At 40.9% G+C, this 26,223-nt stretch overlaps 1 protein-coding gene across 6 annotated transcripts in view; it reads right to left on the bottom strand.

Moving 5' to 3' along the window:
* DYNC1I1 (dynein cytoplasmic 1 intermediate chain 1) overlaps window positions 1-26,223 on the bottom strand; it is a 233,051-nt gene that overhangs the window by 99,842 nt on the left and 106,986 nt on the right. For all 6 annotated transcript variants that reach the window (XM_060248536.1, XM_060248538.1, XM_060248537.1 and 3 more), the window contains one exon: window positions 18,424-18,513. In XM_060248536.1, the coding sequence (XP_060104519.1) occupies window positions 18,424-18,513 (90 nt within the window). The remainder of the gene's footprint in view (window positions 1-18,423; window positions 18,514-26,223) is intronic.

Here is a 26,223-nt window from a genome sequence, read left to right as displayed (position 1 = left end):
TGTGATCCTTTCTTATATTCTGAACCAGAACTATTAAGGTCTATCAGTTTTCAGCTAAATGGCCACTGTGATGCAAAAACTTTTAAAATTGCAACTCAGGATATATTTGATACATAATAAACATGCACAGGGCTGTTTCCTGGCCTGGCCTGGCATGACTTTGTCCATGGAGTCGCAAAGAGTCGGACTCGACTGTCCCACTGAACAACAGCAACAACAACAAAACATGCACAGAAATATGGGGGAAGGAAACTTCCTTTTCCTGTAGCAGGATTTGTACCTCAGCCCCCTGGATAAGATGGCAGACTCTTGCCTCTCTTGATTCTGATTATAAAAGAAAATCATCTCAATGTTTTAAAGATCAAAGGCCTTGGCTGCTATTGGATTCTGCACTCACATCCTCCACAACCAAGACTTATGCAATAGGAGACAGAAAATGCTAAGTAATAGCCCTCTAGAGAAAGATCACAGGCTGAAGTAAAAATCAGCTGAACTCCTATCATTAGGCTTAGTTACACGATTATTACTTCATCACAGCAGTCCAAGGACTCCGCATTGGCATTTCTCTGATGCTGTTCAATACATGATTCAAGATGCCGGGGCTCACAGAAGGAAGTACTGCACAGCCTAGGCCTAAGAGAGGATAAATGTGTTTGCCAAGTTTCCAGAATGGGTTGGTCTTTTTAAAAAAACCAAAACTGTTCTGGTGGCAGAAAGGATGCCATGTGTGGCCAGCTTCCAAGATGAGAGTCTGTAAGGCAGGGGTGTCGAACTCATTTGTTAGGAGGGCTAGTTTGACATAAATGAGACCTTGTCGGGCCGAGCCATGTGTATCATAAAATGTAATGCCAGGTAGCGGACATATAAAATTTATAAAGGGCACAGACACACAAAGATTATTTTTTTGCTTACCATAAAACATGCTTAAAATATTAGCCAGCTTGCAATATTTTGTTTTACAGTCTTGGAATATCTGAATACCTGAATAGCTGAATTTTAAGAAGACTGTAGCATAGCATGCTGACAATTGTGTTTTATTTTACTGTGTAAATTATTAATGTATTTTAATTTTTGATTTATTGTTAGAATTTTATGTTGTGAGCCGCCCTGAGCCCGCTTCGGTGGGGTAGGGCGGGATATAAATCGAATAAAATAAATAAATAAATAAATAAATGTCACCTCTTGCTATGAATTATTGCATCAAAAACAGCAGACAATATCTGTGCTGTACCAGTCTTGAATATGTGCTGTTCAGGTGTGCACATCTGTAAGTTGCAAACCTGCTTTTGATTCATTGACATTCATTACAGACATCTCATGGTCAATGCTTTGAGCCTAAGACCCAGAGGAACATGAAGCAGCTGGGCATTGTGAGCTTTTGTACAGAAGTTGCTTCAAGTACTAGTCAAGAACATGTGAAGGCACCATGGCACAGACTAAGGGCTATGTGCTTGCCTACAAAACTATAATTTTCCCCAGAAAAATAACTACAACTTTCCCCCTAAAAAACAACTACAAGAACAGAGATACAGCCATGTACAGTGGTCAATGTCAGCCTACTATGTGGGAAGTCTAAATTCAAGACCCCCAATCAAAGGAAAATGTGAAAGAAAAAAATAAGGAAAATTTGCTGGGTAAACCAGGGGTGGAACACACTCTCAGCCTAACGCTGATATTTCTCTTCTAAATAGTTCACATGCTTTCCTATTGAGAAAGACTGGAGGGCATGAGTACAGTGAAAAAGAGGAGGGAATCCAGTTACAAGCCCAACAAAACTCTCTCACTCTCTCTCTCTCTATAGCAAGGCAAAAAGCTCATACCTTCACTAAAACATTGCTAGTCTTAAAAGTATTCTTTGTAGCTCTTCTGATGGTGGGGACTTGGCAAAGGAAGCTCTGGATCTTTCTTTCCTTCCCCAGGGCAGGAGGAGGGGGAGGAGCCTCAGCCATTTAGTAGAAGGAAGAGTCTTGTCTCAGTAACTCTGCAGAGTGATAAACTGAGTCTGGCAAACTTAATCACCCAACAGAGCTATACAGCCAAGTTCCCTCATTGGCTGAGGCTGCTCCTCCCTCCTCCTCCCTTTGGGAAAAGGGAGGGGGGAGAGGGAAAGTCTGCTTTGCTGCTCTGGCCTGTCGGGGGAGAAACACAAAATGGCGACCGAAAAAAGCAGGCAAAGGAAAATGAAGCAGATGACAGCCAGTTGCTGGAGGGCCTGACTGGAGCCCTCTGCGGGACTGATTCGGTCCATGGGCCACATGTTTGACACCCCTGCTGTAAGGTCTTGTGATATACATGGTACTTGGTGTGGAGCCATAAAACAAAGAGTTTTTTCTCCAGGATACATATTAAATGATCAGTACAAAATTTGGGGAACTCAAAAGACTATCTCAAAAGTAACTGAAACTTTTTCTTCATTTATTATTGTTAACTATATTGTATGCTCCCCCAGATTTGTGATCATGTGGTTGGATATAATAAACTAGTACCAATTTTGCACTAGGACTTTTTCCGGGTGGAGAGCCCTTTTGCCCCCAGCGCTTCTCTCCATTTTTGCACAAGCTGTCGCGGAGCTACAAGTCGGCGTGCTGTTCTCATGCAGCAAAGAGAAACTGCTTGTAAAAGGATCTTGCTTGCTGCGGGAAAGCGGGGCGTCAACTTGCAGCTCCGCAGCAGCTTGTGCAAAAATGGAGAGAAGTGCTGGGAGCAAAGAGGCTCTTCACCCAGAACAAGCCTAGTGCGAAATCAATCCCATTCTAGACTCATTGATCACATTGCTTATCTGTCCTATTTAAAACAACAAGGTTTAACTATGCTTAACATTGGCTACCTCATACTTAGAATTTGTTACAATTTGAAAAGACAACTTAATCTGTCATAATCAGTGGGTTACAGTGCCATCCTAAGCAGATACTTTAGGTGAGTATCTGTTGGTCTACAGTAGAAGAGAAAGATTCAAGTCCAGTACTACCTTGAAGGCCCTGACCTGAATGGCCCAGACTAGCCCATTCTCATCAGATTTTGGAAGCTAAGTTGGGTTGGCTTGGGTTAGTACTTGGATGAGAGACCACCAAGGAAGTCCAGGGTTGCTATGCAGAGACAGGCAACGGCAAACCATCTCTGAACATCTCTTGCCATGAAAACCCTATGGGGTTGCCAGAAGTCAGTTGCAACTTGATGGCGATGAAAAGAGCTATCAGTATCTTGAACACCAACAAGATTTCCAAGCTATAAACTTCATCTGTTGAAAGGATCTTTGACTTTCAAAAGCTTATAACCTGAAAACCTTGTTGGCCTCAAGGCACTACTGGATTCATATATTGGTATCCTAAGCAGAGTTACACCCTTCAAAGCCTACTTCAATTGACTTAGAAAGATCAAACTCTGCTTAGGATGGCACTAGATGCCTTGTAAAGACAGAGAATTTATTTTAACTTCAGAAGAGCAACCATTTGCAGCTGGGTGTGTGTGTGTGTAGTATGATACCAATGGGACAGTGTGGTATCATTGTTTGTTGTGTTTTTACACATTTATAAAAATACACACAGAATATAACAGAAGCACAACGTATGATAGGTTAAAACTCAAATTCCACTTAAGTCTTTGGCACAACAGCCCTTTATTTCACTGGGGCCATTTCTCCACATGACAAGCAGCCAGAAACCACAATGAACTATCTGTTACATATAAACATGAAAACATAATTGTTCTCGACAGCATACCAAAATCTGAGAAAGAAAGCCAAAAGCTTGTTTAATGTGTAGCTATAAAAAGAATAATATTGTATTATCCTAAATGGAATTTAAATTGTTTCTGAAGATCTCAGTTTGTGGTCTGTTTCATGGGATAGTTGGAGTGACATGCTCTTAGCACACTGATGACACTCAACTCTATAGCTCCTTTTCAGCTGAGTTAGGTGAGACAGTGGACTTTCTCAACAAGTACTGATTATTGCCTATAAAGCCCTCAAGCACTTGGGTTCAGAGTAATTGGAACACCACCTACTCTCCCATAGCAGCATGCCTACCACTTCAGGGCTGCAATCAGATCAGCAGTTTGGCATGATATAGTCACTCTTCCCTAAGGAATTAAATGGGCTTATTTACACTCCCACATATGGCAGCCATTCCTCAGTCATACCCCGTAATATGATGAGTCGTAGATGGAAGTAAATAGACAGCAGATGAACTTTGGTGCTAATGCATCCCCATGCATTCACCCCACATTTCTGGATGTCTGAACTCCCCCAGTGTATGCTCAAACCAGTTTGGAAGTGTGAACCTTTAGTTCTAGGTTTGTTTGTTTTTTTAATGGTAATGCATATGAACAAAGTTTTAATTCAGTGGCACCCAAGAAATGTGCTCCAAAAATGTCAAAGCTTTTCTCTCTTTCTTTCTTTCTTTCTTTCTTTCTTTCTTTCTTTCTTTCTTTCTTTCTTTCTTTCTTTCTTTCTTTCTTTCTTTCTTTCTTTCTTTCTTTCTTTCCTTCCTTCCTTCCTTCCTTCCTTCCTTTCCTTCCTTCCTTCCTTCCTTCCTTCCTTCCTTCCTTTCTTTCTTTCTTTCTTTCTTTCTTTCTTTCTTTCTTTCTTTCTTTCTTTCTTTTTACTAGACCATGTGCTCCATGGCTGATGAGCAACACTAATCTGAACAGTCAACCATGGAAGAAGTGCATGGTGTGGCCAAATCAGGGTGGGAGTCTGATGGAAAATCTTGTCACAAAATGCAATGGAGTAATTAGGAGCATGCCCAAATTGCACTAACCTGCCAGTCTGACCACAGCCCAGATCTATTTCTGAAGCCCTGATCTGTAAGTATGCTTGCACACAAAAGCTTATGTCTTCAATAAAACTTTGATGACTATCTGAAGAAGTGTGCTTGCACACAAAGCTTATATCTTGAATAAGTTAGTTAAGTTCTTTATTCACGGTCATCCAACCAGCTTAATACAAACAAAAACAAAATCATAAAAACAAACCCATCACCTCTTACACAAAATTCCTGACTCCTACTATTACACATATTGTTAAAACTCATAGCCAAGATTTACATTCTCAATTTTCCTCCTTTCCAACTGAGCAGCATAACAGAAACGGGCAATCTTAGATGAAACATCAGAATGAACGTCAGACAGGAGGAAGGCAATTTGCTCATCCTCCTGCCTGCCCGCCAAGGACCCAAGAATCGGAGAGATTAATCTTGCCCTCAAGTCATTGTAATTAGGGCAGTGCAAAACGATGTGGAGAGTTGTTTCAATCTCATTGCAATTGCAGGGGCACAATCTTTCCAGATATGGGTACCCTGCGTAACGTCCCAAAAGCACCGAAGAGAAAAGTGCATTGAGTCGTGCTTTTGAGAAAGCTATCTGATATTTTGGGATAGTGATGTTGAAAAGGTACCTGGCTGGGGACAGTACTTCGGCTTGCTTCCCTAAGAAAATGTGTGCAGAAAGACTAGCTCTAGCAGATCTCAGTTCAAGCTCCACCAACCTCAGGCACAGAAGTTCTTTCGCATCCCTCAGTTCCATCATTACTAGGGACTCAGGGGAGAGATCACAGAGTCTAAAATGATCTAAACACCTTTTCTCCCAAGTTCCCACAAAAGAATAAAAAAAAAATCAGATGGGGAAGGCCACCTGGCTTTGAGAGAACCTTCAAAAAGTAACAAAGGGTGTTTAACCACATAGACGTCTCGATGCTTGGGACGCCAGATTCCAACCTGATGGCAGTGTTTGGCACACAACTGGGAACAAACAGAAGCTTGCGCAGGAGTTTAGTTTGTACAATCTCCAACGGCTTGGTGGTTAAATAAGGGGCAATTTCAGCGCCATAGAGCAACTGGACCCTGGTCTTTGCAGTATGCAACCTTAATGCTGCAGGCAAGAATTTGGCCCCTTTGGAGGTATAAAAACGGTAGATGGCATCAGCTGTTCTTTGCGCAGATTGTGCAACATAGTTCTTATGTGCCAAACGCTTACCCTGATAATGAAAAATCACCCCCAGGTATTTAATAATTTTTACTTGCTCAATGGGTTTACCATTTAGAAACCAGCAAAGAGCCTTGAAACGTTTGGCGAAAACTAAAACCTTGGTTTTATCTAGATTAATTTCCAACTTTTCCTGCAGACTGGTCTGGGTTAGATGGCGAAGGGCCCTTCGCATACCAACCTGCGTCCTGGATAGTATAAGCACGTCGTCAGCATACGCCAGAACTGGAATATGCCTATCGGCGAGCTTGGGAGGATGTAAAGCCAAATCATTAAAGGAGGTTAGAAGTGAATTTATGTACAAATTGAAAAGCAAGGGGGCGAGCACACAACCCTGTCTGACACCCTTGTTCACTAAAATTGGTTTTGAATAAAACTTTGTTGGTCTTAAAGGTGCCACTGAGCTCAAACTTTGTTCTAGTGCTTCAGACCAACATGGCCGGCCACCTGGATCTATCTTGGAGAAATTGGATGAGTAAGCATCATAGACAGGGCTGGGGGTGGGTTTTATTGATGGTGCTTTTTCAGGAGTTTCTTCCTCACAGAAATTTACCTCATTCCAACCCTGAAGTTTACATATCAGTCAAAAATATACCAGTATTCCAGGCATCTTACTGACTCCCAGCACCTAAATTGTATGTGTTTCCAACTATTCTTATGGAGACCAAAGCCTATGAGGAAAGGCTGAAGGAGTTGGGTATGTTTAACCTAAAGAGGAGATGAGAGAGAGGTGTCAAGTACTTGAAGGGCTGTCATATAGAGAATGGTGTGAAGTTGTTTCCTGTTGCTCCAGAAAGGCAGACCAGAACCAACAGGTTGAAATTATATCAGAAGAGTTTTTGACTAAACATTAGAAAGAACTTCCTGACAGAGCGGTTCCTCAGTGGAACAGGCTTCCTCGGGAAGTGGTGGGCTTTTCTTCTTTGGAGGTTTTCAAACAGAGGCTAGTTAACCATCTGACAGCAATGCTGAGTCTATGAACTTAGACAGACCACTGTGTTGCGTGCTATTCTGGTGTTCTGGTTGTAGCTGAGGTGGTGGTAAAAATTGGTGGTGCCCCTGTGTACAAAATGGTTCCTTCTGTTGTGTCTGTTTGTGGACTAGGGACCCAGACATGGTAACTTAAGGTAAACCTTTGAAATAAGATAGTCCTTAAAAACAGCAAAGAATTTCATAAAGGTTTTTTTTTGTGTGTGAATTCAGGGACATACCACCTGTGGTGGCTCCACAGACTTCAAACTGTGTTCCCTGCCCAGACTTCCTATCTTGAGGAAGGGTTCCTCATATTGCCAGTAAGTACAAGGAAACTGTTCGTCAAGTAACAATGTTCACTCATTCAAAACATTCACTACAGTAATATGCTTAGAATGGTAGTGATAGCAGGGCTACTGAAGTTCCTTGGAATAATTGCAGATGTGATACTTCATTTCACATTCTATTCACCAGGGGGGTTTTGTAGTAGAAACTCCTTTGCATATTAGGCCATACCCCCCTGATGTAGCCAATCCTCCAAGAGCTTACAGTAGGCCCTGTAAGCTCTTGGAAGATTGGCTATATCAGGGGTGTGTGGCCAAATATGCAAAGGAGTTCCTGTTACAAAAAAAGGCCTGCTATTCACCACTCACGAACAGGAAGCCTATTTTTCATCAATAATATAGCTTTTCCCAAACATTCTTAACTAGAGATGGATATGAACTGAACCTTCAGAGCCCACCTTCAGGTGTAGCCTACCCATATAAGGTCTATAAAATCCTTTACAATTCACTCTCAGAGTTCAGGCAGGCTGGCTCCACCCAGAGGTGAACTCCTGAACCAGACAAATGAATGGTTCATCTAATGGAGGAGTTTATTGGAGGTTTGGGGTTCATAGAAACTCTGAACCACAACCCTCCAATGAACCTCCATTCTTCCAGTCTGTGTCCATCCCTACTCTGAACCTGTTTGTTGAATTACTCTTCATATAATCGGACAATACAATGCAGTGCAGTTGGCAGTGTTCTATGGATGCACGTTCCTCACCCACACATCTGTTGTCACTGCACACCACTCAGCAGTCAATCACTTAAATACTGAGCAAATCAATCAGTCAACCAGTTATTATAAATAAACATTCAATTTAAAAAAAAAAAACCTCATCCCACTAGGTGTTTAAGTTCATTAGAACTAAGAGATGCTTATGCATCAGCTGCCAATATAAAAAACAAAAGAAGGGGGGTAATTTGTTTAAATGCAAACACTTATTTTTATTAGAAGCTAAAATGATCTGTATGGGAGGTTTATAACGCTAAAAGGGAAACTGACAGTTAACATTTATGCAATTTCTGAAGACTTTTGAAGTATATAAATTTGTTGATGGAGAGATTATACTTGACAGTGATTTCAATGGTCTAAAAGATTCTGAATACGTTAAAAATCCACTACAATTTATTGCCAAAGGAATTCTGTAAATAAACAAAAAGTTTTTAGTATATATAAATTTTTGGTCTGTCTGTCTGTCTGTCTATCTATCTATCTCAATTTCATACACACACATACATATGAAAGTTTACACATTTTATCCCTATCACAATCATTATCATTATTAATTATCCTTAATAATTATTGAGCCAGCCCAACTGCTAGGCAAACCTAAGTGATCACTTAGGGCATCACATTTTGAAGGATGCAAAAAACGCCTAAAAACCTGAGAGGAGCCTCTTTCATTGTTCTGAAGGGAAACTGGCTTTAACTGGCTTCTGGAATTTCCAGGTCTGTTGACTCTGGTCATCTATAACTGCCATAATGAAACATGAAGGGCTTTTGAAAAATGTGTTTATTTTTAATCCTACATTATTCATTTCATATGCCTGGACTTCATATGCCTAGAAATATTCACTTCTCACTTTTTTCTTTATTAAATGGGGTGCATGGGTAAGCCAAAGTCATAGTTTGCTTACAGCACCAAAAAACCTTCTCCTGGCCTTGACTCTAGGATTTGATTTTAATGACACCTGAACTCATTTCACAGACTGACATCTATATTGAAACAATGACTTTATTGACTCGTGCCTGAACTATATTTTACAGTTATCTGTCTAAAGTTTAAAACGCCCCTGTCAATGACCAATGAATACTATGCTCAGGAAGCAAGAAAAAAGTGCTTAGTTTCTTTAAAAATAAATGTAAGGATTCCACCCCCACCCGCACCGGAAAAACAAAAAATACCAGCAGCACCTTTATCAGAGGTTTGGCCTTACAAGTAGCAGAACAAGAGAAAAGAAAAAATAATGAGAAGTCTGAAGCCCTAAGTAGAGTTACATCTTTCCAAGTCTTTTGAAGTTAGAACAGTGTAACTCTGCTTGAGAATATAATTTTTTTAAAAAAAAAGTTGTAGCATCAGTTCAAGTGTGTTTGTTTTTTTTAGAATTCTGGTTGGTTCTCCAACCAATCCAAAATCTTAGTACATTGACTCACTCTCTGTAATCACGTTGAATCTCAGTGAGAAAGGCAGACTATAAATAACATAAATAAATAAGCAGGAACACTGCACTTCAGAGATGTTAGTAACTCTCTCTATTCTGAGCCATTTATTTTGACTAAAGCAATAAGGCTGACAACTTCTTTCTCAGTGCTTGGGGGGGAGGGGAGGGGAGAACCCAAAACCAGATAGCACACCAGCTGTTTTCTCAGATTACTTTGAAAGGCTAAATCAGTGAAACAGAAACATTGAATTTTTGAGAAATTTCCGAAAAACTTTCTTCAACTGAGAACTATTCCTGTTTAAAAGTCAACATTTCTTTCATCAACTAAATCTGCTACAAATAACTGAGGAAAAGAAACATATGTTGAATGTCCCAATATTGATATAAGATACTAAGAACTCTTTTAACAATCTTAGGTCTAATAAATCTCTACTTACTAGCTCAACACTATAAATTTATAATAAAAATTTTGTTTCAGCCTTTTTTCCTAACCATGAATGGTTGTTTATAAAATGCTTTGATTCCTGATTTCTGGAATGAAGTAAAGATACTGGTTATTCAGAAGGCAAATATCTTTCCAAACCTAGATTTTATAGATCTTTTTATCTTCTTAATGTATTATACAATACAAAGGGAATCTCCTTTCCCTCTCTCCCACTATTTCCTCTTCCCTGAACACCTCCATAACCTCCCCTTTTTTCCTGCCTCTTTCTCCCATTCCCAACCACTAGCCAATCTATCTTTATTGCCCCCACTGGCTTCAATTTTCCATCATTCTCTAACTGTGGCAGCCTTGGGAAAAGTCTGGCCAAATGACACACTGTCAACCAACAGGCCAGGACCAGTGGTGTGGTGGGAAACTTGCAAGGCCTTGTGGAGGGCACATCATATTCTTTAAAAAATAAATGGAATCGAGGGCGTGGAATTGTTTTCTGTGGCCCCTGAAGGTAGGACCAGAACTAATGGGTTGAAATTAAATCAAAAGAGTTTCCTTCTCAACATTAGGAAAAACTTCCTAACTGTTAGAGTGGTTCCTCAGTGGAATAGGCTTCCTCAGGAGGTGGTGGCCTTTCCTTCCTTGGAGGTTTTTAAACAGAGGCTAGATGGCCTTCTGACAGCAATGAAGATCCTGTAAATTTAGGGGGAGGTATTTGTGAGTTTCCTGCATTGTGCAGGGGATTGGACTAGATGACCCTGGAGGCCCCTTCCAACTCTATGATTCTATATTCCCCCTCTCAACACTCCCTCAAAGAGAAAAAACAGCTCTCGAAAGGGCCCTGTACCCTTTCCACACCTGTTACTGACAAAAACTAAGGCTTCAACTGGCAATACAGTTTAGGTTGTCCTAGCAATCTCCACTATTGTCACTGAGCCATGGGGTTTTTGAACAGGAACCCCAGGAATGCAGTTTCAGCTGGCTTAGCATAAGGATGTGTGGCCTAATATGCAAATAAGCTCCTGATGGGCTTTTTCTATAAAAAGCCCTGTTGAATGCATTCATATCTTAAAGACACAGATGATGCTTTATTAGTCTACAGTTTCAACTGTCTCAAATGTTTGTCTTTTTAAAATTTCAGATATTTCTGCAAACCTGGGGCTATTCTCGGTCTTGTAGAAAGATCTGTTTTGTCTGCTTATGGTTCCAATCCCTGGATTTAAGTATCACAGCTTTGGCCATGTTAGAAATTAGATATATTGATGTATGACTATTTTAGCTGAAGTCTGTATCCAATTGCAACAAAATATATATTCTGACATAACATAAGAGAAGCCATATTGGATCAGGCCAATGGCCCATCCAGTCAAACGCTCTGTGTCACACAGTGGCCAAAAAACAAAAAAAACAGGAGGTCCATCAGTGGGGCCAGGACACTAGAAGCCCTCTCACTGTGTCCTCTCCCAAGCACCAAGAATACAGAGCATCACTGCCCTAGACAGAGAGTTCCAACAATATGCTATGGCTAATAGCCACTGATGGACCTCTGCTCCATATGTTTATCCAATCCCCTCTTGAAGCTGGCTATGCTTATAGCCATTACCACCTCATATACAAAATGTATATTTTGTAGAAAGAACTTTGCCTTATAGTATATGGTGAGCTATTATCCATCAAGCTTTGGCCAAGAAAGAGAAATATATATATATATATATATATATATATATATATATATATATATATATATATATATATATATATATATATATATATATATATATATATATATATAGTATGTATACATGGAGAGAATGTAGTCAACAGGGTGGAATGGCTGTTTCCTTTACAGAACTTTGAAACACTGAGCATAAGAGGTATATTTCTTGAAGATCTAGTTGTAATCAACTGAGAGCAATCTTACTAGAAAATAATTTAAAATCTACTGCATTTCCTCTTTTTTGATGAATATGACAAATCTTTTCATTGTCTGCATTTCTTTGTCATCTGTATAGAAACTATAGCAGTGTTGATCAGGCCAAGTGTACTCCAAGTACTCAAAGAGTACTCAAAAGGAGTAGAACTTCATGATGCTGAATGTAAAATAAGCTTCTATGCAGATGATGTGATGCTATCACTTACTGCTCCTTTACATTAAATGGAAAATGGTTTGAAATGTATTGATGCATATAGCTCAGTTTCAGGATACAAATTAAATAAAACAACAACAAAAATCTGTGCTAGGACCATATTTAGATTTAACAGACAAAGAGGACATTTTTAATGCCTTAAATAATCACTAGATAATTTATCTGATATGGCATTAGGAAACTTGATTGAGTAATGATCCTGCAAATCTATACAATGACAATTTGTTGAAGAATTTAGTGGAGAAAATTATTAGTCCAATATTTAATCTTTTCAATTCAGAAGCTATATTAATTCTGAGCAATCAGAACAGTTACTAACTTTACAGAATTTGAAATGCAACTATGTGGTTTGCATTCAGCCAGTTTTTCATTCAACCCTGCTCAAGTCCCTTTCTTATTTCAGTCCCCATCCTACATGATTTTCATCCCTGCAGGGACCCGGATCCCCAGCATGGCATTTTCTGCAGTCAAAGGCAGAGTCACTTTGGTTTAGTGGTTAACTGCATGGGAGAATAAGGTTTGATTCACCACTCCTTAACATGCAGCTGATGGTATAGGATTGCCAATCCTCAGTTGGGGGCAGGGGATCCCCTGGTTTTGAGGCCCTTCCCCTGCTTCAGAGTCATCAGAAAGTGGGGGAGAGGGGAGAATTGCTACTGAGCATTCCATTATACGCCTCAAAAGACCCTCCAGGTTTCAAAAAGATTGGGCCAGGGGGTCAAATTTTATGAGCCCCCAAAGAAGGTGCCCCTATCCTTCATTATTTCCTATGGAAGGAAGGCATTTAAAAGGAGCCCCTTTAAATGTGATTGCCAGAACTTCTTTTGGAGTTCAATCATGCTTGTCACACCCTTGCTCCTTGCTCCACCCCCAAAGTCTCCTCACTCCATCTCCAAAGTCCCCAGATATTTCTTGAGTTGGACTTGGCAACCCTATGATGGTATTACCCTGGGTCAATCATAACTCTCTCAGAGCTGTTTTTCTCAAGAGCAGTTCTGGTAGAGCTCTCTCAGCCCCACCTAACCTCACAGGGTTTCTGTTGTGGGGAGGGGAAGGGAAAGGAGAGTGTAAGCCACTATGAGACTGAGTAAAGGGCAGGGTATAAATCCAATCTCTTCTTCTCTTTTCTTCTTCTTCCTTTTTTTTAACCAGTTGAAAAGTTGGTTGGATTCAGCCCTTCAAAAGGAAGAAAACCAGTGTTCTTTTGTTATCTTTCTACCAATGTTTGCTAAAGGTTATCCTTGTGTAAGGGCCAAATTCCCCTTAAAATGGGGGAATTATTAAACTGTGTAATAAACACTGATTGGGAAAAAGGTTTACATCTGAGTCTACAAATTATATTTACATTAATATGTGGGAGGTTTTTATAAGGTAATATATTTATGGTACTTGCCCTGAAGACTGAATTCGATCTATAGGATGATCCACTTTGTTGGCAATGTGATGCAAACAACAGGTTTAAACATATTGGTTTTGTCCATTCCTTGAGAGATTTGGCAGAAAGTTTTCCTGGAAATTAGCCATATAACTGATTACATGATACTGAGAGATATAAGCATAATTTGGGATTTTTTAGGAAAACTAGTATCATGAGTTAATAGCCATGATTCTAGATCTCTTAATGAAAGCTAAAATGCTTGTAGCTAATAATTGGCAAAATATTACATTTGATTAGTAAGTTGTGGATGCATGGCAAATAGTTGTTTGGACTTGTTCTTTTAAGAGATTAAAACCTGTCTTTTATAAATGCTGATAACCATTTATAGATGGTATGCATCAAAAATTAAATATTGTTTTTACAACAGTTTTGCATATTTATAAGCAAATGCCAATCCTTTTCTTATATATAGACCACTGGCATCTTATATATAGAGCACTGTAAATACCTTTAATATTTGCATCTTACCAACATTTAAATATTAAAACGGGAAATTTCTGTATTTCATGCTGATATTAGATGACAGACAGACAGACAGACAGACAGACAGACAGACAGACAGACAGACAGACAGACAGACAGACAGACAGACAGACAGACAGACAGACAGACAGACAGACAGACAGATAGATAGATAGATAGATAGATAGATAGATAGATAGATAGATAGATAGATAGATAGATAGATAGATAGATAGATAGATTGATTGATTGATTGATTTGAAGTAGCTGCTATTTCAACAATCCTCAAAGATTTTGAGGATTCTGTGCTTTGAAAGTCTCTTTGCATTCTATCATTGGGAGGGGGGATTATGAAAATTTTCCTTGAAGGTACTCCATCTCCAGTCCTGTCTGGGTAGGGTTGCCAGGTCCAATTCAAGAAATATCTGGGGACTTTGGGGGTGGAGCCAGGAGCAAGGTTGTGACAAGCATAACTGAACTCCAAATGGAGTTCTTGCAATCACATTTAAGGGGACCACACACCTTTTAAATACCTTCCCTCCATTGGAAATAATGAAGGATGGGGCACCTTCTTTTGGGGCTCATGGAATTGGACCCCCCTGGTCAAATCTTTTTGAAACCTTGAGGGTCTTTTGAGGAGAGGCACCAGATGCTATGCTGCAAATTTGGTGCCTGCACCTCAAAAAAACAGCCCTCCCAGAGCCCCAGGTACCCGTGGTTCAATTCTCCATTATACCTTATGGGAATTGGTCTCCATAGAGAATAATGGAGTGCCCAGCAGACATTTCCCTTCCCCCCCCTCCAGCTTTCTGATGACCCTGAAGCAGAGGGAGGGCCTCCAAACTGGGAGATTCCCTGCCCCCACCTGGGGATTGACAACCCTATGGCTGGGAATTGTGTACCACCATTGCAGGAAATCATAGCTTTCAGGAGCCACCCAAACTCTTACATCTCAGAGTAGGTCTTGTAATGAGAATAACTGTCATATGTGCTTCTAGGTCAGGCCTGCTTCTTTGGTCTGAGCAACAAGGCAAATCAGGCAGCCCAACCCCACTGACACAACAGGAGCTCTTGTCTGACACTCTGAGGCTCTCTTCTTCGCCTTTTGGAGTATCAAAGCTACTATTAATGCTGTTGTATCTAAACAAATGACATGTTATGACAAAAGGGCACCTAGAACTCATGAAGAAATGCCAAGAGTATCTTTTTTTTAAAAAAAAACAAGCAAACTCTGAAACCTTAATTGTCCTGCTCACTTTCCAAAAATTGAATATAATTTGTAGATTCATCTCCCCCCTGACACCGCAGACAATGTTCTCAGTCATTTCCTAGAGCATTGGTGTTGGGACGCCACAACAAAGGGCTTGCAAGATAGAAAGAAGTGTTAAATAGTATTTCATTTCATTTTTATAATGTTTTTCTTAAAGTTGCATACATATACAGCACTTTTATTCATTTTTGTTTTAATAATGTAATGTTTGTGCAGCTCAAGCAATCCAGGGTTCTTTAAGTCAAAATAAAGGTTCAGCTCCCTGAGCTATAACCAGTTTTAGCCCAGAGCAACTTTTTTATGACTGGGTTATAAAATCTTTGAAAAACAAGATTCATAATGGAAGTGCTGACACAAGCTTTAACTGCCATATAGAAGTGTGAATGGCGCCACTATAATATCTATTAGAGATTCTTTAAAAGTTTGAAAATACTGTCTTGCTTTGCATGAAGAAAAAAAAATAAGGAAGCCAGAGCACTTTATGCCAAGACAAACATGCATTTAACCCATTACATACAAATTTGCAGGAAAGCCCTTAATTCTGAATAAGCATTGAGGAACTGCCACCAACAGGAAATGTTAGTCTAAATTCCTGTTTTGCCTTTAACTTGTTTTTAATCACTTCCATGAAGTACACGGGGTGGTTACAAACTCAAAAAGGAAAAGATTGTAGAAGGAAGTCAAATGTGATTATGTGAGAAAAATAAAAACAGAAAAAACAGAAGCTTATTTCAAGGATTTATGCTACACAGGGATTCACATTCACTTCTGTCTTGAACTCACTGAAACTAGGAATAAACCAGTGTAGGATTGTAACAGCATAGGATTGTATCAGGACCTTTTTTGCAGATAAAGCCCATCAGGAGCTCATTTGCATATTAGGTCACACTCCCTGACATCAGCATTGCTTCACATAGGGCTTTTTGTAGAAAAAGCCCATCAAGAACTCATTGGCATATTAGGCCACACCCCCTGCTGCCAAACCAGCTGGAACTGCACTCCTGTGCGTTCCTGCTCAAAAAAAGCCCTGACTGTTATCTCACTTGGAAATCTAACTTGGGAGTCCTTCCAAGCATTCCAGATGTTCATGATTGCAGTTAATTCAACCATGAGGGGAAAGCAATTCCATCATAGAACTGGTCTCACAATTAGGAACTTTCTCCTAATGTTCAGCATAAGCCTAGCTTCCTGTAAGTTACAACTAGTGCTGTCCTCCAAAGAAACAGAGAATATGTGATTGCTATACAGAAGTGTGAAAGCCAATGTGACATAGCCCTTCCGATGTTTGTTGACTATCTTTCTGGTATTCATTGATTCATATGATTCATGACAAAACACTGGACTTGATAGCAGGGCCATAGCTGTTGCCCTGGCTCCAATTAAAATGCAATTATTTCATTAGAAACAATTCAAATATGTAGTATGTACAGAGTGGTTCATGTGTTCAAAGTACGTTGTGCACAATATTATGTTGTTACAGTACTTAAAACTGCCCTTTAAGGCACAAACTGCATATTACAATTTGTCCCATTGCAGAATCTCAGCTTGGTTTCAATCAGTTTTTTGTGTTATGGTATTGATTTAAATTCATTTTTTTCCATTGCCTTCTTAAGATATGAACTCTCTCACAAAATATTGTCCCACCAGTTTCAGCATTTCCTTCTGAATGTGCAGCATTTCAAGGAAGACTGCTACTAAAGGAAGCTACCATTCCCCCAAGATCTGGCTTGACTGGACAAGAAGGGAAGCCAGTGGCAACACACTGAACTTCTACTAGACTAAACTATAACAAAGAAGCTGATGATGTTAGTTATGGCTTGCCTTCAAATACAACAACAAAAGTATACAAAAGGCTCACTTGCAAGTATGTGGAAAAACTAAAATAAATATATATCTTTTTAGGAGCCTATTTAATTTGGCTTTTGAAAGTATTCGCACATAATCTGCGATGTCGCTTTCCAGAGATATCAGTCTAAGGATTCCTTTTATGTGGTAATAGGGAGAAACATAAATCTTAACCCAAACTGAACAACTAATACAAATTTCAGTAACATGAATTTTTAAGCCTACCTGCTTAGCCTACTGATAACAAAACAGATAGGCAGGTAGGCAGAAGTTGGATGGATTTTCACTATTATTTCCAGTTATCTGGACCAAAAGCCAAAATCTGATCTTGAAGGATCCCTCACTTCAGTCAAGTGAAGTTACTTGATACTTGGTCATCTTGAGACAACCATGAGTATCACTATGGAGGAGTGGTAAGAATTTTCTTGATTTGTATAGAAATCTGGGCCCAAATGTTTCTAAATGGCTCAGTAAAGTTGACAAAATTAACTCCTATGCCCTTTGCAAGTTGGTCAATTCAGATACACTATTATTCACTCAACTGATTTATAAAACTGTTTTAAATTAAAGTCAAGATTGTAAGTTTATGCTGATAATAAATACATTCATGCTCCAAAGTATTTTCAACTTTTAGACTGCAATTCTAAGCACTTACCTGGGAGTAAGTATCACTAAATAAATACACATAGGGCTGTATTATACATTTAAAATGTATCTTCAGCTAAATCCTAAGCAAACATACTGAGAATTCACTCGGACTTGCTTTTCTGGAGAAAGGAGAACATACTTGCATCACACTGACACACAGAAATCACTTCTGGTAAAAACTGGAAACATGAGAATACGCTAGAATTTTATTAAAACTCTACGATTGAAATCATCAATTCTTTGTATATGCAAGAGAGTCTAAAGACCTCACTTCTGGTTTATACCAAAAATGACACTAGTATATCACCACCACACTGGTGCATCAGGCCCCATGCCTCAGTTCCTCCCTGGCTGTGGCCTGGCAACCCTAACACACCCTTTTGAAATTTTCAGTTGTTTTATGTTACACACCAAAGGGTGGTGCTGTAGCAGAAAGGTATGAAAGTTCAAGAAGACAAGAAGGTTTGAGAAGATTGCTTGCCCCTGAGTATCTGCAGAGTTAAATTCTGAAATCCTGAACCTCCTTTTTTGTCCCTCCTCTCTTTGAATTTCTCTTTGATAAAAATGGAGTTAATTAGAGACTCCATATTCTAAAAAGAGGAAAAGAAATCGATTGTTGGATTGGAAGGCAAAATTGGGTAAAGCAGGATTAAGAGAATTTCTCTTAACAAAGCTAGCACACACTGAGTGATAGCAATTTGTGAAGCCAAGCCTTAGACTGGACTATCTTTACATACCTTCTTTCACATCTTGCTTCTTTTCTTGAGTTTCTATCTCAGAATCATTCTGTACTTTTGGTTCAACCAGTTCTTCATCTTCCTCATCCTCTACAAGAAAGAATAAAGGAAAAATTAACCACTTTCTTTCAGGGTATGATTAGGTTTTCATTGATACTTAGCCACAACCAATATACTAGTAGTGATAGGCACGAAACTGAAAACTGCATTTTAGTTCATGGTTTGTGGCATGCCTGGTTCACAAACCATTAACCCTCATGAACTTTCTAGCACTGAATAAACAGGTTTGGTTCATGTTGTGGTAGAACAGCCCCATAGTGAACTCACAGCAAACTCACAGGGCACCTCTGCCTGACACTCCTCTACCTGTCCTCAATGTTTGGTGATGACTGGACTTTTGGGGTCTGAGTTACAGCGCCTCAAAGAAGGTGCCCCCAGGAAAGTGCTTTCTGGGGAATGACAGAAATTACAGATGCAGGTTCAGGGGTGTATAGGGGTATATAGAACAGACACTGTGCAAGCTAGAGGTAGCAGACCATCCCTTGATGCTCTTATACATGCCCTCCAAGTTATGTACAGAGTTATCCCCCCCCTTCCCAGAAGATGCCCCAGAAAAGTGCTTTTGGGGGAAATGTCAGGCACACATTCAAATGTGTATAGAATAGACCCTCCAAGAGGTCAAAAGGGATACTTGGAAGACCCAGGAAGCAATCACTCATCTCATTGGTGAGATGATTGCTGTGGATTGCCAACCCCTCTCCATCATGGAGGATGTAGCCTTTCACCAGCTGCAGTAACAATGGTCAAGGCTGAGCTCTCCAGAGCACAAGGAAGAACCTTGCACTTCATGCCAGACATCTGGAGCAGCCAGCAAGACTATCAGGGAACAGTCCAGGCCCCAGAAGGGAACAGTTGTGCCACTGGGCAACAAAGTGGTTCTGCTCTGTGTGCAGGAGATGAATGCAGACTACATGGCGCAAAACATCACAGCTGTGATATATTGCCTGAGGGAGTCAGTGGGTGATGGCAACATCATATGTGGCTATATGATCATGGATGCTGATGTCAACATGCTGGCAGCAGTGAAGGTTGTGCACCTCAAGGGCATTGTCTGCCTAGCACACACACTTCACTTGGTGGTGAAAGATGCTCTGGGGCTAGGGAGCACTGTCAAGGTTACTGGCAATGCTGCCCCCCCCCCCCAAGATGTGAACCCTGTAAAGACCTGCCAGTGCCTGGCCACCCATTTCTCATACAGCATCAAGGCTGCCCATCTGCACCCTCACCTGGATAGCCCAGGCAAGCCTGATCTTATCAGATCTCAGAAGCTAAGAAGGTTGATTCTTTCAAGTACTTGTATGGGAGACCTCCTTGGAATACCAGATCTGGAGGCAGGGGCAGGCTTTATTTAGCCACCTCTCTTAATATCCTGAATACTGACCCCTAGTAGGGGTCAGTCACCAGAGGTTGCCATGATTTCCAGGTGCACTCACATGCATGCACACACACACATGCGCATGAAAATACAAATTACACCCCCCCCCCCAAAGCTTGCTCATCTGCTGTGCAAGATGCAGAGGGAGGGGGATGAGAAACTCCACCTACACCATGATTGCACATTTGGTGGAGCAGAAGAGTACGGTGCAGGATATCATCTCCTCCATGACCAATTCTTGCATGAGGAAGAAGAGCTCAGTATCACCTCCAGCGATAGGCTGACTGTCTCTCAAATGGTGCGTGTCTTCAGCTTCTTCCAAGACACCACTGACATGCTCTGTACCCATATAGGCAGTCTGGGATAAGTCATCCCCCTGATTTGAGGACTGGACCTGGAACCACCTCCACTCTGGAGCCAGTCCCTGAGGGGATGGCTTGATATCTGCCTTGGCAGAGAGAGTGCAGCTGGGAAACTCTGCCAGCTGTCATTCTCTCTGCAAGCAAGGGGAGTACAAAATACTCTGTATTTATGACTCCTGGATAAAAGGGAGAATTGATCTCCTAAATGCAATGAGCTCCACAAAAAAGTGTGAAGTCTACAGCCCAACAACTGTGGCCAGAAGGAACAGCGGGTGGAAGTGGAGGGGGAGAAGCCACAGACCAGCACCTCTGCCTCAAAGAGCCCAACCAGCAAGAAGCCCCACTACTGGTTGTCAGTGGTGAACTGGGAGATCAGCAGTGGTGGGGATGCCAGGCATTCAATGGTGGAAGACTCAACAAAGGTGATGATAAGGGAGTACCTTCCCAAATTTCCTGAGTCCACCTAACACTCAAACCCAAGCAGGGGAGAGGTGCTCACAATCAGGAGGATATAAAATGTCAGTCCTCAGCCAAGGCACCCAGTAGCTAAGCCCCACTACTTGGTATGAACAGAGAGACAGGGTGGTTCAGAGTCCTGAGCCACCTAACACCTAAACCCTAGCAAGGGAGAGGTGTTCACAATCAGGAGGGTATAAAACGCTGTTCTTCAGCTAAAGCATCAAGTAGCTAAGCCCCATTGTTCAGCATGAGGAAACAAACGGGATGGCTCAGAACCCTGAGTCCACCTAATACCCAACACACGGTTCAAACCCTAGCTCACATTTTTATTTTTATTATTATTAGTTTATTTCTATTCTGCCCCTTCCCCCTTTTGGGGGGCTCAGAACAGAGTACAACAATTTACATTAAAATCAGAACAAAATCATAATAAAAACAATTCAGCATTCAGTAAGTGCAATGAGTTAGTGATATGGTGATATGGGCAGGATGGTATAGCTCCACAATTCAGTGATGCAGTGGACCATAAAGGCGTAGGGGGAGGCCAACCGATATAATAGATGGATGCCCGCTGCCTCATCCAAAGATCTGGTGGAACAGCTCCATTTTATAGGCCCTACAAAAGGGGGCAGAATTCTCCAGTCTTGGAAACACCAATAGGGGCCCTCCAAAGCTTAACAGAAGCCAACTGTCAACTGCGTTCTGTTAAGCTTTGGAGGGCCCCTATTGGTGTTTCCAAGACTGGAGAATTCTGCCCCCTTTTGCTTTTAAGTTTTGTAAACATTTTTATTGAGAAGACCGTCTGGAAATGTATCCATTCACAAACCGCTATGAACAGCATCAAAGTTGATGAAATATCCGAGCCAGTCACCCCGCCATGAACTTCACTTTGCAAAACATGAACTGGCCAAAATTCATGATGTACTTTAGTTCATGAACCAGTCTATGAGCATCCTTATACGCGACACTAAATTCAGCTATAACACATATTATTACATGAAATAAAGAAAAGCTGTATGGTTCCTACCATGTTTATTGATTGGGTAGTGCAGTATGACGTGCATTTATCACTATTATGAAGAGTCCATTTGTATTCAAATTACATTTGTTAATTTGGGATTATCCTCAACTCAGGTGTCTGAGCACACACACCTATATGCTTGTAAATTCTATTCCTTCCTTCCTTTTTACCTTGTCTCTGTTTTAGCCCAGCTAAAAACTCAACAAAAGGAAGACTACGTGAAGGTTATTAATTAACAGGATTTAAAGACTGCTTCAGTTAAAAACAAAACAAACTATTTTGTCAAACATTTTACCCTTCTCCAAATGCCTTCTGAAATAAAACTATCTTACATGGCTTCCTGAATGTGACAAGTGAAGGCAACCTCAGAACTCACTCTAGTAAACCATTCCAGAGACTGGGGGCATTTTCGCACTGACCTTACTCGGGAGCGACATCCCTCTTCACCACGCAACGTCTGCGCGGATTTCGCACTAATTGCTCCGCAGAACCCGGAAGAGCCACAAAGTCCCGTGGCTTTTGCGTCGCAAATGTAATCTGGTTTTTGGCCAGTTTACATTTGCGACGCAAAAGCCGTGGGACTTTGCGGCTCTTCCGGGTTCTGCGGAGCAATTAGTGCAAAATCCACGCAGACGCTGTGCGGTGAAGAGGGACGTCACTCTCGAGTAAGGTCAGTGCGAAAACGCTCTGGTACTAACCACAGGAAAGGTCCATGACGTAACCATTACCATACAGTCATAGGAGAAGGTACAACAAGGTAGAGGCTGTCTGAAAAGCATAGGTAGTGTTTTGGAGTACACCAGGATAAGCCATTCAATGAGAGCCCTATACTGTGAAGTGCTTTAAAGATAATAACCAGCCCAATATGAAATGGGACTACTAGTAAATAAGAAAACTATGCAATTGATTGGAGTTATATCTTTTGAGTAGCTGACTCCCAGACAGGAGTCTTGCTGCCGCATTTCGTACAAATCAAAACTTCCTAGATATCTTCAAAGGCAGCCCTCATCAGAGTACAACACAGTAGTCCAGTGTGGAAACTGAGGTAGCATGCGTCCATGTAACTACAAATAATGCAACAAAGCATGACTCCACAGCTGCTGAGACAGGTGTGTTTTCCATTCTTCAGCCTTTAATGATTCCCAACTTCTATTATTGTTGTTGTTATTTAATTAATTAAATTTATGAATCGCCTCATCCTGGCCAATGCCGGGCTCTAGGAGATGTACAACAAAATACACATAAAATCAATAAAATCGAAGAATTAAAAACAATTGCAATGCAATGGACATTCTTTATAATGTGCTGCAATTCTGCTTTCTAGGCACTGGGAACAATCCCCCTCCCTTAAGTGGAGGATGGGAGGGGGTGCCAGCCGGCAACCATCACTGTCCTCAAGCAAAAGCCTGGCAGAACATCTCTGTTTTACAAGCCCTGCAGAATTGTAAAAGATTCTGCAGGACCCTAGTGTCTTCCAGCAGAGAGTTCCACCAGATTGGGGCCAGGACTGAGAAAGTCCTGACCCTCATTGAGGACAGCCAGGCCACTTTGGGGCTGGGGATCACCAGTAGATTTTGACCAGTACAGCGTAATGCTCTTCCAGGGACATAGTGAACATCACGAATCATTTGTCAAAAGTAAAAGCTGTCACCCAACACCAATTTTGTATCATGTGGAAAGAGAAGTTTCTTGCTTGTGGCAAACAAGTCAGATGACCATCATCACAAGAACAAAAACATGACAGGATGAATGAAGAAGCAGCTTCCACAAACTCAGGAATCAACTGAAGCAATTGCTGGTCTCCAAATTGCCACAATACTCATGTTACTGAGACGCGCTGCCTGATAAAAATGGAGTACCTCAGTACAAATAAAGAGAGAGGGTCTCCTATTTCTGGTAAACAAAATGGAGTCTGCCCAAAAACAGGCCAAGAAAACACTCTATCTAAACAGGTGGAGTGGACCCAGTAGACAGCTTGTTTTTGGATGATGCCTGAAGTCTGTTTCTCAGCACAATCTAACCCATTCCCCCTCCAGCGCCTCCACCCAAATGCATAATAACATGGGAACTGCGGGTAAGTACTCCTCTCACTCTGATCTTCTGCTACTTGCCAACTGTCTCTTCCTCCAGTCTATCACATCTACCTTGCTAAATTCAATCAAATGCATAACTTGATTGATCCTACCTTTAAAGTCTTTGGTCCCTTTTCTGAGTGTCAGCCAAAACCCGGTAACAAATTATGCAGTTCCACCAAGCTTATCATCCTAACAAAATGTGTGAAGTTTCCCAACATAGCGATTCAAGATAGCCATCAATGAAACATCAAAGCCTCTTTGGTAACTAACAATGCCCATCCGTTGAACCCCTATATAATGTGGGTCAAAAACCCACCTCGGTGTGCATTCTGTAGGGCGCCATTTGCAGTCTGTACCACCCTTTACTCCTGTAATTGGGTCTATAGGGCGCGTTATGCTGGTCGTTTGTGTTCTCTCCGTGTACTTCCCATTGAACGGACGTCTTCTCTTCTGGATCAGGTGAATATTACCCGCTTCAACAACCCTTGAATTCCTCTATCGATAATCTCTATTTTCTTAGTCTCTTGATTGCTTGTACATAAATCTGCGAATGTGTGTAAACCCTCTTGCTACATATTCTAAGTAAACACTATAAAAGATATAATTGCTTGGATTATTTTTGGCTGAAAACCTGAGCTCCGTATCACTGAAAGAAAAGATCTTCGCTCCTAATTCACTCTACCAAGTCTCTTAGCCATTTTCCCCATCAAAATAAGAGACTTTAAAGCATTGCCTGTAACACTCATTGGCCACTTTTTAGATGACATCAAAAAAACAGGGTGGGGAGTAGGGATGGCAGTGCTATACCAGCATTAATCCAGTTCAGTTGGCCCCTGCAGAAGTCTTGACAACAGCAGAAGCAGCAGCATCTCCCAAATCTCTTGTTCTCTGCTGCTGCTGCCCTCCATTGGATAGTTCTTTGTATCATTACTATTACTATAACAATGTTGCAGAGTTCTGTTTTCAAAGGCAAATAAGGTACATAGAAGGGGAAGTTGGCAAACAATAGCAGTTCTACAGAAACTGGTCCCATCAGAATGCAACCTTCAGTTCCAGTGGCATCACTTCGTCCTCTGGTGAAACTAGCATGCACGCATACACACCTGGTACAGTGAATCTAGAGAAGGCCCTTCACTGCTGAGGTGAAACTGACAAGGAGTTTCTTAAAGAACATAGTAGAGAAGTGGCATAGAGAGCGATGGTAATGAGTAGCAGATGGACAGGTAATGAAAACAGGATTACATAACATGGCCAGTCAAGTCAAAAATCATTCCTTTAAACAAGATCAGGCAATAACACTATATTGGTTTATATCTGAAGGCTTGTACAACAGTGTTGTATGCTCAAAAAAAAAATCACCAAAAACCTGTGCTTCAATAAATGGGACAACGATGGGGGCAAACATGGAAATGCAGCAGTTTGAAAAACGCATCCTCTGGATTTTCAGGAATAAATTGAATGAAATACTGGGGAGAAAGACTAGTCTATAAGCATCCCAAGAGAGTTGTAAAACCAGCTGTGCTTGGCCAGATTTTTTTTGGGGGGGGGGAGGGGTTGTGTTAATAAAACAACAGCCTACATGACGAAGAATGTTGAAGTTTATTGAAGTTGCAAAAGCAGTTTCTGAAAGTTGACATGGAGGCTTGCTTTTTAAAAAATCACTATGACGTGTAATCCTATGTGTGGTGATTAGGGAGTAAACACCACTGAACTCAGTTGAATTTACTTCTGAGTAAATAGCTTGAACTCATGTGCATAAGTTATAAGGTATCTCAATAGAGTGGCGTTCTTCATAATTTTTTTTCTCTTCCCAGGTCCCTGGCAATAGCTTGTGTACAGATTAAGCCAGAAGTAAAATAGAAGCAAGTTTCTAAATTCCAAGTTTTCAAGATACTCTAAAATGAGTCACCTGTTCGTTTCTATCCCCTGCAGCAACTTTCCCTCTCAGATATCTAAGCTTGACTTTCTGTCCCCAGAGGTCTCTCTGAGCCAGGAAAGGGGGGGAAAACACATACACATTTCAGCCTGGCAGCTACACTACTAACGGGACACCTGTTATTCAAACACCTCATTTCCAATTCAATTCTCACCAGATTAATTTGTCTGTTGACCTACAAGGAAGGGTTAAATAGAATCCTGACCTCAGGTCAGATGCCACTGGCAAACAAACAAGCATGGCACAGTTCTGAAAAGCCATCACTGCTCGACTTGAGAACCCACCAGCCAAGAGATGCATTTGGAGCTTATGATCAGTTCAGCATTAATATGAATTTAATGAGCACTGAAAATTGACACATGTCAGCTACTGCTAGCAGATGTTTTACTGCCCTTTTCTGACCTATGCAAATCACCCTTCTCCTCCTTTTCCTTCTTCTACCCTACTTACATATTCATTCTTTCCTGGTTTTTTTATTCTTCTCAGTTTGCCTCCAGCTATAAAGAGCTTTA

Source organism: Heteronotia binoei, chromosome 10, assembly GCF_032191835.1.
Source record: "Heteronotia binoei isolate CCM8104 ecotype False Entrance Well chromosome 10, APGP_CSIRO_Hbin_v1, whole genome shotgun sequence".
NCBI classification, from domain to species: domain Eukaryota; kingdom Metazoa; phylum Chordata; class Lepidosauria; order Squamata; family Gekkonidae; genus Heteronotia; species Heteronotia binoei.
The sequence above is the reverse complement of the archived record's forward strand: the minus strand, read 5'-3'. Positions and strand labels throughout refer to the sequence as shown.